A 14,660-nucleotide genomic window follows, 5' to 3' on the forward strand; every position below is an offset into this window, starting at 1 on the left:
TATTTTTTCCACTGCCATCTCTACTCATCTATGAAATTTTACAATGTATCTGTTTGTCAGCCTCGATACCAAATTACTTTGTTTTTAAATTCTGTTTTCCAAATGAAGTGAAAGACTGAAAATCAGATTTATCTGTGAATGACACAACAAACTAACAGATTTCCAGCTGTTCGATGCCCAGCCATTCAGAGTACTATTGAATAAAGTCACTATTTAGGACCCATAGATGTGAATTTGGGAGCTCTTTAAATATAAAGTTTAATATCTCAAAATAAGAGCTATTTATGACAAACCCACAGCCAATATCATTTTGAATGGGCAAAAGCTGGAAGCATTCCCTTTGAAAACCAGCACAAGACAAGGTTGCCCTCTCTTACCATGCCTATTCAACATAGTATTGGAAGTTCTGAACAGAGCAATCAGGCAAGAGGGTATTCAAATGGGAAGAGAAGTCAAATTGTCTCTGTTTGCAGGTGACATGATTGTATATTTAGAAACCCCATCATATCAGCCCCAAAACTCTTTAAGCTGATAAGCAACTTCAGCAAAGTCTCAGGATACAAAATCAATGTGCAAAAATAACAAGCATTTCTACACACCAATAATAGACAAGCAGAGAGCCAAATCATAAGTGAACTCCCATTCACAATTGCTACAAAGAGAATGAAATGCCTAGGAATACAATTTACAAGGGATGTGAAGGACCTCTTCAAGGAGAACTATAAACCACGGCTCAAGGAAATAAAGAGATGATGCAAATGGAAAAAAAATTCTATGCTCACGAATAGGAAGAATTAATATTGTGAAAATGGCCATACTGCCCAAAGTAATTCATAGATTCAATGACATATCTATCAAGTTATCATTGACTTTCTTCACAGAACTAGAAAAGACTACTTTTAATTTCATATGAAGCCAAAAAAGAGCCTGTATAGCTAAGACAATTGTAAGCAAAAAGAACAAAGCTGGAGGCATCATTCTACCTGACTTCAAACAATACTACAAGGCTACAGGAACCAAAACAGCATAGTACTGATACCAAAACAGATATGTAGTCCAATGGAACAGAACAGAGGCCTCAGAAATACTACCACACATCCACAATCATCTGATCTTTGACAAACCTGACAAAAACAAGCAATGGGGAAAAGATTCCCTATTTAATAAATGGTGTTGGGAAAACTGGCTAGCCATATGCAGAAAACAGAAGCTGGACCCCTTCCTTACACCTTATACAAAAATTAACTCAAGATGGATTAAAAACTTAAGCATAAAACCTAAAACCATAAAAACCCCAGAAGAAAACCTAGGCAATACCTTTCAGGACATAGGCAGGGGCAAAGAGTTTGTGACTAAAACACCGAAAGCAATGGCAGCAAAAGCCAAAATTGACAAATGGCATCTCATTAAACTAAAGAGCTTCTGCACAGCAAAAGAAACTATCATCAGAGTGAACAAGTAACCTACAGAATGGGAGAAATTATTTGCAATCTATCCATCTGACAAAGGGCTAATATCCAGCATCCACAAGGAACTTAAACAAACTTACAAGAAAAAAAGAAATATCCCCATCAAAAAGTGGACAATGTTTATGAACAGATATTTATCAAAAGAAGACATTCATGGAGCCAAGAAATGTACGAAAAAAAGCTTATCATCACTGGTCGTTACAGAATGCAAATCAAAACTACAATGAGATACCATCTTATGCAGGTTAGAATGGTGATCCTTAGTAAGTCAGGAAACAACAGATGTTGGTGATAATGTTGAGAAACAAACACTTTTACACTGTTGGTAGGAATGTAAATTAGTTCAATCATTGTGGAAGACAGTGTGGTGATTCCTCAAGGATCTAGAACTAGAAATTCAATTTGACTCAGAATTCCCATTACTGGGTATATGCCCAAGGGATTATAAACCTTTCTACTCTAATGACACATGCACATGTATGTTTATTGTGGCACCGTTCACAATAGTAAAGACTTGGAACTAATCCAAATGCCTATCAATGATGGACTGGATAAAGAAAACGTGGCACATATACACCATGGAATACTATGTGGCCATAAAAAAGGATGAGTTCATGTCTTTTGCAGGGACATGGGTGAAGCTGCAAATCATCATCCTCAGCAAACTAACACAGGAACAGAAAACCAAACACCACAAGTTCACACTCATAAATGGGAGCTGAACAATGAGAACACATGGACACAGGGAGGGGTACATCACACACTGGGGCCTGTCAGGGGATGGGAGGCCAGAAAGGGAGAGCATTAGGACAAATACCTAATGCATGAGATGCTTAAAACCTCGATGACAGGTTCATAGGTGCAGCAAACCACCATGGCACATGTATACCTATGTAACAAACCTGCACGTTCTGCACATGTATCCTAGAACTTAAAGCAAAACAAAAGAAAATTTAAAAAATATAAACTTTATCAATCACTTGATTATAACAACTTTATTTCAGAGATCCTCCACCAAACAAGAAAACCTTACCTATAATTTAATTTATTTAGCTATTAAATGATGGGCTGGGCCTAATCAATATCAAATTAAATAAGTTAAATTTGCAGATGACTACAGATGGTGGGCATTTAGTTCCTACATGAGGAAATTCATTTTTAAAAAGCTACAGAAGAAAAAACTCCATTTATCAATTTACACTTTCTTATTTGCCTTACCTGGGATTTATATTTAAAATAAAAACTTTTTGGCCAGGCGCTGTGGCTCATGGCTGTAATCCCAACACTTTGGGAGACCAAAGTGGGCAGATCACCTGAGGTTGGCATTTCGAGAACAGCCTGACCAACATGGAGGAACCCGTCTCTACTAAAATACAAAATTAGCCGGACATGGTGGCACATGCCTGTAATCCCAGCTACCTCTGAAGCTGAGGTGGAGAATTGCTTGAACCCAGGAGTCAGAGGTTGTGGTGAGCTGAGATCATGCCATTCCACTGCAGCGTGGGCAACAAGAATGAAACTCCATCTCAAAACAAACAAATAATAAATAAAAACAAACAACAAAGTTTTCATTTAAATTTTTACAAACTGATCTGTGTTAGGCATATTATTCATTTACATTTGTTTTCCTTCTTATAAAACACATTCTGCTTCTTACATTTATTTCCTTAAATACATGAATTCACCCACAGTCTCTGTAGTTCCTCTCTACTGGTTCAACACATGACTCTTTCAGCTATTCATTATGTATAAAAAGTTTTAAAATCCTCAACTATTCTTGCCCTTTCTATCTCAGTGCCTTGTTGTCTACAGACTTTGCAGACTGATGTGATTCCCTCTGAAATGTGAATTATTAGGTTTTTAGAAAATATCTTTTTTTTCCCCCAAAGTAAAAGACAAATAGGCTGGCAATGTAAATTTATCATTTGAACAACCGTTATTTAACCAGCTAGGTTGTAATGGTCAACTCGGGATTAATGTAAAAGTGCTGTGTTGATTTTATGCATGCCGAACTCTTTTTTGCTGTTAAGGGAATTCATAGGTAAGATATTGCTTAAAATTTCTAAACTACTATTATCTGTTAACAAATACAAAGCATTTTATATCTGAAGTTTAATAGTGTTTTAAATTGTTTCTAATTCTTTAGCCTCACCCTGTGATCCCACTTTCATCCTGGGCTGTGCTCCTTGCAATGTGATCTGCTCCATTATTTTCCATAAACGTTTTGATTATAAAGATCAGCAATTTCTTAACTTGATGGAAAAGTTTAACGAAAACGCCAAGATTTTGAGCAGCCCCTGGATCCAGGTAAGGCCAAGATTTTTACTTCCTGATAAACCACTTATGCTCTTTTTTTCTGACAAATCCAAAATTCTATATGGATCAAGCTCTGAAGTGCATTTTTGAATACTACAGTGTTGCCCAGACAACAATGGGGTGAATATCTGGGAAAGATGGCCAAGTCCTTTATTTTATGCATGGAAAATAAATGTCCCAATATAGGCCTAACTTCTAAGCCCATTAGCTCCCTTATCAATGTTTCTTCCACTAAACTCCAAAGCCCTGTTTCTATAAAGCACTTTGGTGACAGCCCCAAAGCGTGCTCATATCACTCCATGGACATCCAGGCACTTTGGAGGCTTCCATTACTCACAAGACTTGTTCTTCAATTCACACTTTGTCATATTGTGTGGCAGAAATATCCTAATTTGAAAGACATCTCCTTCAAGAAGGGAGAATATTTGGGACCATAGAAGCTGCCGAGAAACATGAATAGGGCAGGGATGTTTGATATCTCAGTTTGGGATTCTAGCTGATGAGATAGCTGGGTTAGGAATGATGAAATTACTGCTTTTATGGTCTATGAACCATAAACAGACATCATACTTATACTCTGTGCTGAATTGGCATGTTTTATACTCTGCCTAAATAAAAATTGTGTGATTTTACAGAAGTCATTTAACTGCTGTGGTACACAGTTGGAATTTGAAGTATATTTGAGCCCCTCCCACTTCTAAAATACTAATTCCATTTCAGAGGTTGCTTGATAGAAATCAATATAGTAGGGACTACCTTTGTACTATCAATCAGGTTGTCCAAACTCTCTTAACCTATGCTGTCGTCTACAAAACGTGAATGTGGTAATTCATGCCATCTTATATTTCAAGATTGTAGAGAAGAATTGTAAAAGGTAACAGAATTAATATGAAGATGCTTTTATACAATAAAAAGGAGGTATGAGTCTAGAAAATGTTTATCATTGGGTTAGAATTGATTCTCTGGTCAGAATTTTCTTCCTCAAATCTTTTATAATCAGATAATTACTACATATGTACAATAAAAATTTTCCCATCAAGATATATGATATATTTTATTTATATTTATAACTGTAATTTACAACCAGAGCTTGGTATGTGGTATATATGCCTTTATTAAAATCTTTTAATTTAATAAATTATTGTTTTCTCTTAGATCTACAACAATTTTTCTCCTATCATTGATTATTTCCCGGGAACTCATAACAAATTACTTAAAAACATTGCTTTTGTGAAAAGTTATATTTTGGAGAAAGTAAAAGAACACCAAGAATCGATGGACATGAACAACCCTCGGGACTTTATTGATTGCTTCCTGATCAAAATGGAGAAGGTAAAATGTTAACAAAAGCTTAGTTATGTGACTGCTTGTGAATCTGTGATTCATTGACTTGCTCTGTGTTTACTCGGGATGTTTAACTGGTCAAACAGTAATGCTTGAGAAGCACTTTAAGTTGTTATTGTATGAATGAATATCCAGTAAGCATAATGGAAAATATAAAATTAGATTGTTAAATAATTAGAATATGTAGACTAAATTGTTTAAATAAAAATAATCTGCCCAAACAATAAAGATGGCCGAATAGGAACAGCTCTGGTCTGCAGCACCCAGCGAGATCAATGCAGAAGGTGGGTGATTTCTGCATTTCCAACTGATGTACGTGGCTGATCTCATTGGGACTGGTTAGACAGTTAGTGCAGCCCATGGAGGGTGAGACAAAGCAGCGTGGGGCCTCGCCTCACCCAGGAAGGGCAAAGGGTCAAGGAAATCCCTCCCCTAGCCAAGGGAAGCTGTGAGGGACCCTCCCATGAGGAATGGTGCATTCTAGCCCAGATACTATGCTCTTCCCACGGTCTTCACAGCCTGCAGACCAGGAGAGTCCATCAGGTGCCTACACCACAAGGGCCCAGCACAAAACTGGGGGGCTGTTTGGGCAGACAGAGCTAGCTGCAGAAATTTTTTTTTTTTATACCTCAGGGGCACCAGGAACACCGGCGTGACAAAACTGTTCACGGCCTTGGGAAGAGGGCTGAAGCTAGGGAGCCAAGTGGTCTGGCTCAGTGGATTTCACCCCCACAGAGCCCAGCAAGCTCCACTGGCTTGATTCTTACTGCCAACACGGCAGTCTGAAATTGACCTGGGACATTTGGGCTTAGTGGGGAGAGGGGCGTGCGACATTACTGAGGCTTGAGTAGGCAGTTTTCCCCTCACAATGTAAACAAAGCCACTAGGAAGTCTGAACTGGGTGGAGCCTACTGCAGCTCCAAAAAGCTGCTGTAACCAGACTGTCTGTCCAGATTCTTCCTCTCTGGGTGGGCATCTCTAAAAGAAAGGCAGCAGCCCGTCAGGGGCTTATAGATAAAACTCCCATCTCCCTGGGAAAAAGCACCTGGGGGAAGGGGCGGCTGTGCATGCAGCTTCAGCAGACTTCAATGTTCCTGCCTGCTGGCACTGAAGAGAGTAGATCTCCCTTCAAAGCACTCGAGCACTACTAAAGGACAGACTGCCTCCTCAAGTGGGCCCCTCACCCCCATGCCTCATGACTGGCAGACAACTCCCAGCAGAAGTTGACAGACCTCATATAGGAGAGCTCCATCTGGCTGGCATCTGGCAGGTGCCCATCTGGGATAAGGCTTCCAGAAGAAGGAACAGGAAACAATCTTTGCAGGGCTGCAGCCGCTTCTGGGAATACCCAGACAAATAGGGTCTGGAGGAGACCTCCAGCAAACTCCAGCAGACCTGCAGCAGAGGGGCCTGACTGTTAGAAGGAAAGCTAACAAACAGAAAGGAATAGCATTAATATCAACCAAAGGGACATCCACACGAAAACCCCATCCAAAGGTCACCAGCATCAAAGACTAAAGGTAGATAAATCCATGAAGATGAGGAAAAAAAAAAAAAAAAAAACAGTGCAAAAAGGCTGAAAATTACAAAAACCAGAATGCTTCTTCTCCTCTAAAGGATCACAACTCCTCTCCAGCAAGGGAACAAATTGGATGGAGAATGAGTTTAATGAATTGACAGAAATAGCCTTCAGAAGGTGGGTAATAACAACCTCACCGAGCTAAAGGACCATGTTCTAACCTAATGCAAGGGAGCTAAGAACCTTAAAAAAGGTTACACAAGTTGCTAATTAGAATAACTAGTTTAGAGAAGAGCATAAATGACTTGAAGGAACCAAAAAAAAACAGCACAAGAACTTTGTAAAGCATACACAAGTATCAATAGCCAAATTGATCAAGCAGAAGAAAGGATATCAGAGATTGAAGATCAACCTAATGAAATAAAATGCAAGGACAAGATTAGAGAAAAAAGAATGAAAAGGAACAAACAAAGCCTCCAAGAAATATGGGATTATGTAAAAAGACCAAACCTACGTTTGATTGGTGTACCTAAATGTGATGGGGAGAATGGAACCAAGTTAGAAAACACTCTTCAGGATACTATCCAGAATAACTTCTTTAACCTAGCAAGACAGGCCAACATTCAAATTTAGGAAATAAAGAGAAGACCACAAAGATACTCCTTGAGAAGAGCAACCCTAAGACAAAGGAAGTCCATAAAACTAACAGCAGATCTTTTTGCAGAAACAGTATAAGCCAGAAGAGAGTGGGAGCCAATATTCAACATTCTTAAAGAATTTTCAATCCGGAATTTCATATTCAGCTATACTATAGCAAAGGACTATAAATCATCCTACTATAAAGACACAGGTGCACATATGTTTATTGCAGCACTATTCACAATAGCAAAGACTTGGGACCAACCCAAATGCTGATGAATGACAGACTGGATAAAGAAAATGTGGCACATATACACTGTGGAATATTGTGCTGCCATAAAAAAGGATGAGTTCATGTCCTCTGCAGGGATATGGATGAAGCTGGAAACCATCATCCTCAGCAAACTAACACAGGAACAGAAAACCAAACATTGTATGCTCCCACTCATAAGTGGGAGTTGAACAATGAGAACACATGGACACATGGAGGGGAGCATCAACGCCGGGGCCAAGATGGGTGCAGCAAACCACCATGGCACATGTATACCTATGTAACAAATTTGTACCTTCTGCACATGTATCCCAGAACTTAAAATATATATATGTATAAATCTACCCAAGAAGAAACAGAATGCATATTTCAGGTGAAATGGAATCAATTACCGACAAATATGAAAATATAAAATATGCCATATGATGAAGATGAGCATCATTATTGCACACAGTTTATTTGAGAATGGGAAAGAATGGCTTAACTTAGGTGGGTTTCCTGGATTCCTGCAAATTGAAATAGGCCATAAAATATTTGCAGTGAGAGTCAGAGGAGGGTTTCAGATGGATCAGAATGCTCTACATGGAGGTGCAGAGGTGGGTGATGGAAAAGAGTAGGTGGATGGAAGAGGGAAGGGAAGCCTTCATTGAGTGTAAACTAAAATGATTTGTACAGATAACAGTTGGAATTTGGTGTCTATCAGATGATGTGTAAACATCAATCCTGTTGTTATTGCACCATTGTTGAAAAGGCTATTTTTTCCCCTATTGAATTGTCTTGGCAACCCTGTCAAAATCCAATTGACTATAAATGTGTGAAGGTTTTTTTTGTGTGTGTGCGCTCTCAATTGTACTCCATTGATCTATACGTCTCTCCTAATCCCTATAATACACCATCTTAATTACTGTAGTATTGCATTAATACCAAGTTATTAAATCAAATCAAGGCGTGTGAGTCTTTTGTTATTCTTTTTCAGTACCATTTTCAGTATTCTGGGTCCCTTGAATCTTCATATGAAATTTAGAATAAACTTGTCAATTTTCTCAAAGGAGCCAATGGGGATTTTGACAGGATTGCATTAAGTCTGTAGATCAGGGAATTATGTCATTTCTTAAATTGAAGTGAAATTCACACAATATATAATTAACCATTTTAAAGTGTACACTTGAGTGGTATTTAATGTATTCACAATGTTGTGCAACCACCAGCTTTCTCTGGTTTCAAAATGTTTTTATCACTCTACAAAAACATATCATATTCATTAAATTATCACTCCATTCCTCCACCCCATCATGTAATGACCTCTAATCTTCTTTCTGTTTCCATGGATTTGCCTGCTATGGATATATAAAGGACTCATAGCATATGTAGCCTGTTATTTCTGGGTCCTTTCACATACGAAGTTTTGGAGGCTCATCTAAGTTGCAACGTGTATTAGTACTTCATTCTTTTTGTCGCTGAAATATATTTTATTTTCCACGCACATATCTCACAATTTGTTATTCATCTGTTTATGGACATTTGCATTGTTTCCAACTTTTGGCTCTTATAGATAATCTTGTTTTGACCATTTGTGTGTCTTTATGAGCATGTTTTCATCATTCATGGATATATTCTCAGGAGTTGAATTGCTGGGTCAAATGGTAATTTTATGTTTATTTTCTTGTATAGGAGCCAAACTTTTCTACAGTGAATGTGGCATTTTATATTCCTTCCAGCAATGTAGAGGGATTTCTATTTTTCCACATAGTTGCTAATACTTGTAATTTTCTGTATTTATTGAAGCCATCCTAGTGAATGTAAAGTGGTAGCTCATTGTGGTTTTATTTATTTATTTATTTAGAGACAGAGTCTTACTCTGTCACCCAGGCTGGATTGCAGTGGCACGATCTCAGCTCCCTGCAACTTCTGCCTCCTGGGTTTACACAATCCTTTTGACTCAGTCCCCAGAGTAGCTGGAATTACAGGGATGTGCCACCACACCTGGTTAATTTTTATGTTTTTGGTAGAGATGGGTTTTCACCAATTTGGCCAGGCTGGTCTCGAACTCCTGACCTCAGGTGATCTGCCCATCTTGGCCTCCCTAAGTGCTGGAATTATAGGTGTGAGCCATTGCGCCCAGCTCTCATTGTGGTTTTAACTTGTATTTAATGGCCAATGATTTTGAACTTGAATAATAATATGTTATTATTCAATATATATATAATATTATATATAGTATAATAATATAATATATTATTACTCATTTGTATATCTTCTTTGGATACATGCCATTCAAGTACATTTTCTATTTAAATTAAGTTGCTTTTATTTTTCTTTTTAAGCTGTTAGAATGGTTTGTGTATTCAAAACATTAAACTCTTACATATACATAATATGAAAATATTTCCTCCCATTCTGTTGGTTGTCATTTCACATTCTTAATTATATTCTTGCTGCACCAAGTTTAATTTTGATGAAATTTCGTTTATCTATTTTTCCTTTTGCTGCCCTGGTATCAAATTTATAAATCTATTGCCAAATATGAAGTCATGAAGATTTACCCGTACGTTTTATCCTAAGAGTTTTATAGTTTTAGCTCTTATATTTAAGTTTATCCATCCATTTTCAGTTATATTTTTCATTTGGAGTGAAGTAGGGAAGGTCTCAGTTTCATTCTTCTGCATTTCACTGTCCTCTTGTCTCATCACCATTTGTTGAAGAGATTCTTTCCTCAGATTGAATGGTCTAGGCACCCTTGATGAAAGTAAGTTTGCCATAGATCTTTAGGTTTATTTCGTGACTTCAGTTTTATTCCATTTGTCTTGATGATATCTTTATGCTAGTACCACACTGTTCTGATTATTATACTTTGTAGTAAGTTTTGAAGTTGGAAACTGAGTACTCACAGATACAGAAATTAAGTAGAAATTACTTAGGCAGATAGTATGCCTTTGGGAGTCCTCAGTAAGGTTTTTCTTTTCAATGGAAAGCAGCCCCAAATCATTTTCTAACAAAGAGCAGCTTGTAAAATTGAGCTGCAGACACAGATGAGGAAGCTGGAAGCTTCTTGGGCGAATGCTGGTAGTACAGAACTACCTGTGACTAGGCATGTTCAAAATGGCGGCTTCATCTTCCCTCCCCTTTGCCAGCAACGTGTATAGTAAGGAGCAGATAAGATGGCACCGGTCAAGTGGAAAGTCCATATGCATAATAAGATTACAGTGGGGAGGCCAGCCTTGCCCACTCGCTATTTAAATGTCACACCTGATTAAACCAATCTCTATGGGCCCTATGTAAATCAGACACTGCTTCCTCCAGCCTGCCTATACGATTTGCTGTTATCCACCTCCTTCCCCCTTTTCCAATGTCCCTCTCTCGCACAAGAAACTGCTCTTTTCTCTCCTTTCTTCTATTAAATTTTCTGCTACTTAACCCACTCAGATGTGTCCCTGTCCTAAATTGTCCTGGGGCGTGATGACAAACCCGAGGGTGTACATCCCAGACAACGTAGCTGCTTCATCACCATGTGGTTGCATATTAATTGAACAATCAACTTTCCCATTTCTGGAAAAAAGACCATTGGTATTTTGGTAGGGATTGCATGAATTTTTAGATCACTTTGAGGAGTATTGCCATCTTAACAATATTAAGTCTTCCAATCGTTGAACATGGGATAGTTTTCAATTTATTTAGGTATTAGATATTCTTTTCTCCTCTGTTGCAAGGGTCTGGTTTAGTTTAAAAGGCAAGTTTATCTTAAATTTTGTATTTAGTTATGACCATTGATTGTCTGATTTTAAAATGATACCATATTAAATGCCTTCTTTTTAAAAAAATATTTCAACTTTTAGATTCAGGAAGTGCACGTTCACATTTGTTACATGGGTATATTGTGTGATGCTGAAGTTTAGGGTACAAATAATGCTGTCAACCAGGTAGTGAGACTAATACCCAATACATAGTTTTTCAGCCCTTGCCTTTATATCTCTCTACTCTCTATAGTAATTCCGTGTGTATTGTTTCCATCTTTGTGTCCCACTTTTATATGAGAACATGTGGTATTTGGTTTTCTGTTGCTGCATTAATTCTCTCCAGATAATGGCTTCCAGCTGCATCTATGTTGCTGCAAAGATATGATTTTTTAATGGCTGCAAAGCATTTCATGGTGTATATATACCACATTTGCTTTATGTGACACATCATTGGTTGGTTCTATGTCTTTACTATTGTGAAAAGTGCAGGAATGGACATATGAGCACATGTGTCTTTTTGGTAAAACAATTTGTTTTCCATTGGGTACATACCCAGTAGTGAAATAGAATGATAGTTCTGCATTTCGTTCTTTGAGAAATCTCCAAACTACTTTCCATATGGCTGAACTAACTTACATTCCCACCAGTAGTATATAACTGTTCTCTTTTCTCTGAAGTCTCACCAACGTCTGTTATTTTTTTGACTTTTTAATCATATCCATTTTGACTGGTATGAGATGATATCTCACTATGGTTTTGATTTGCAATTCTCTGATTATTAGTGATGTTGAGTATTTTGTCATGTGCTTGTGGGCCATGTGTATGTCTTCTTTGGAAGGACATATGTCCTTTGCCCACTTTTTAATGGGGTTACTTGTTTTTTAACTTGTTGAATTGTTTAACTTCCTTATAGATTCTTGCTATTGAACCATTGTTGGATTCACAGTTTGCAAGTATTTTGTCCCATTCTGTAGGTTGTCTGTTTATTCTGTTGGTAGTTTCTCTTGCTGTGCAGAAGCTCTTTAATTAGGTCCCACTTGTCAATATTCATTTTGGTTCCAATTTCTTTTGAGGAATTATTCATAAATTCTTTTCTAAAGCCTGTATCCAGAATGGAATTTTATAGATTTTTTTCTATAGGATTCTTATGGTTTGAGGTCTTAAATTTAGATCATTAATCCATCTCGAGTTAATTTTTGTATATGGTGCAAGGAAGTGTTCCAGTTTCATTCTGCATATGGCTAGTCAGTTATCCTAGTTCAATTTACTAAATAGAGAATTCTTTCCTCATTGACTATTTTTGTCAACTGTTGAAGATCAGCTGGCTATACGTGTTTGGCTTTATTTCTGGCTTCTCTACTTCTGTTCAATTTGTGTTTCGTACCAGTTACAAGCTCTCTTGGTTACTGTAAACTTACAGTATAGTTTGAAGTCACCTAATGTGAAGCTTCCCAGTGTTCTTTTTGCTTAGGATTGCTTTGGATTTGGGCTCTTCTTTGGTTCTATATGAATTTCAGAATGAAATGACATTGGTAGTTTGATAGGAATAGCACAGAATCTGTAGACTGCTTTGGGCAGTCTAGCCATAATGATATTGATTGTTTCAATCCATAAGCATGAACTGTTTTCCCGTTTGTTTCTGTCATCTATGATTTTGTTTGGCAGTATTTTGTAGCTCTCCTTGTAGAGACCTTTTTGCCCCATTTGTTAGTTGTATTCCTAGGTTTTTTCCTGTGGCTATTGTAAATGGGATTGAGTTCTTGATTTGGCTTTCAGCATGAACATTTTTTGTGTATAAAAATGCTACAGATTTTTGAATATGTATTTTGTGTACTGAAATCTCACTGAAATTGTATATCAGTTCCAGGAGTTTTTTGGAAGGTTCTTCAGGATTTTCTAGGTCTAAGATGGGTCTTCTAAGTCTGAGATGGTTCTTCTACTTCTACTAGTAGAAGATGGTCCTTGTAGTCCTGAGGACAGTAGAAGGATGGGTCTTATTTTTAATCCAACTTCCTACTCTTTGACTTTTATGTGGAGCATTTAGACTGTTTACCTTCAATGTTAACATTGATTTATGAGGTTTTGATTCTATTGTGAAGTGGTTAGCCAGTTGCTTTGTAGTTTCTATCGTGTGATTGCTCTATAGAGTCTGTGGGCTACATACTTGTGTGTTTTGTGGTAGAAATGAAATGTTCTTTCATTTCCATATTTAGAACTCCCTTAATGATCTCTTTTTTTTTTTTTTTTTTTTTTTTGAGACGGAGTCTTGCTCTGTCGCCCGGGCTGGAGTGCAGTGGCCGGATCTCAGCTCACTGCAAGCTCCGCCTCCCAGGTTTACGCCATTCTCCTGCCTCAGCCTCCCATATAGCTGGGACTACAGGCACCCGCCACCTCGCCCAGCTAGTTTTTTGTATTTTTTAGTAGAGACGGGGTTTCACCGTGTTAGCCAGGATGGTCTCGATCTCCTGACCTCGTGATCCGCCCGTCTCGGCCTCCCAAAGTGCTGGGATTACAGACTTGAGCCACCGCGCCCGGCCTAATGATCTCTTATAAGCCTGATCTAATGGTAACAGATTTTCCTGACACTTACTTGTTTGGACAAGATTGTATTTCTTCTTTGCTTTTGAAGCTTACTTTGGCAAACTATAAAATTCTTTTTTGTAATTTTTAAAAAAGTGAATGTTGAAAATAGGCTGAGCATCCTTTTAGCTTGACAAGGTTCTCTTCGTATGCAATCTGACCTTTTTCTCCAGCTGCTTTTAAAATTATTTTTTAGCCTTGACTTTGGACAGCCTGGTGAGTAAATGCCTTAGTGATGTTAATTTTGTATAGTGTCTCACATATATTCCCTGGATTTATTGTATTTGGGTGTCTACCTGTCTAGCAAGTTTGGGAAAACTTTCTCTACTTATTAGCTCAAATATATTTTCTAGATTATTTACTTTTTCTTCTCTCTTCAGGAATGCCAATAATTCCTAGGTTTACTCCTTTTCAATCATCACATATTTCTTGAAGACTTTGTTCATTTGTTAAAATTATTCTTTCTTTATTTTTATCTGACAGGGTTAGTTCAAAAGACTGGTGTTCAAGCTCTGAAATTGGTCCAGTCTATTGATAAACCCTTCAATTGCATTCTGAAATTCCTTAAGTGAGTCTTTCAATTCCAGAAGCTTTGATTGATTTCTTTTTAAGATGTTTATCTGTCGCTCCATTCCCTGGACTGCTTTAGGTGTTTCCTTGCATTGATTTGCAACCTTGTCTTGGATCACTGAGCTTACTTGCAATCCATATTTTGAATTGTTTATCCGTCATTTCTGAGTTGCCAGTTTGTTTAGGGTTCATTGCTGGGGAGTTCATGTGATCCTTTG

The 14,660-nt window shown here is 37.7% G+C and overlaps 1 protein-coding gene across 4 annotated transcripts in view; it reads left to right on the plus strand.

Moving 5' to 3' along the window:
- The window catches only part of CYP2C9 (cytochrome P450 family 2 subfamily C member 9), a 44,483-nt gene that overhangs the window by 3,595 nt on the left and 26,228 nt on the right, over positions 1 to 14,660 (plus strand). For all 4 annotated transcript variants that reach the window (XM_045361231.2, XM_074002242.1, XM_045361229.2 and 1 more), the window contains exons 4-5: positions 3,616 to 3,776; positions 4,941 to 5,117. In XM_045361231.2, the coding sequence (XP_045217166.1) occupies positions 3,616 to 3,776; positions 4,941 to 5,117 (338 nt within the window). The remainder of the gene's footprint in view (positions 1 to 3,615; positions 3,777 to 4,940; positions 5,118 to 14,660) is intronic.

Source organism: Macaca fascicularis, chromosome 9 (assembly GCF_037993035.2).
Source record: "Macaca fascicularis isolate 582-1 chromosome 9, T2T-MFA8v1.1".
NCBI classification, from domain to species: domain Eukaryota; kingdom Metazoa; phylum Chordata; class Mammalia; order Primates; family Cercopithecidae; genus Macaca; species Macaca fascicularis.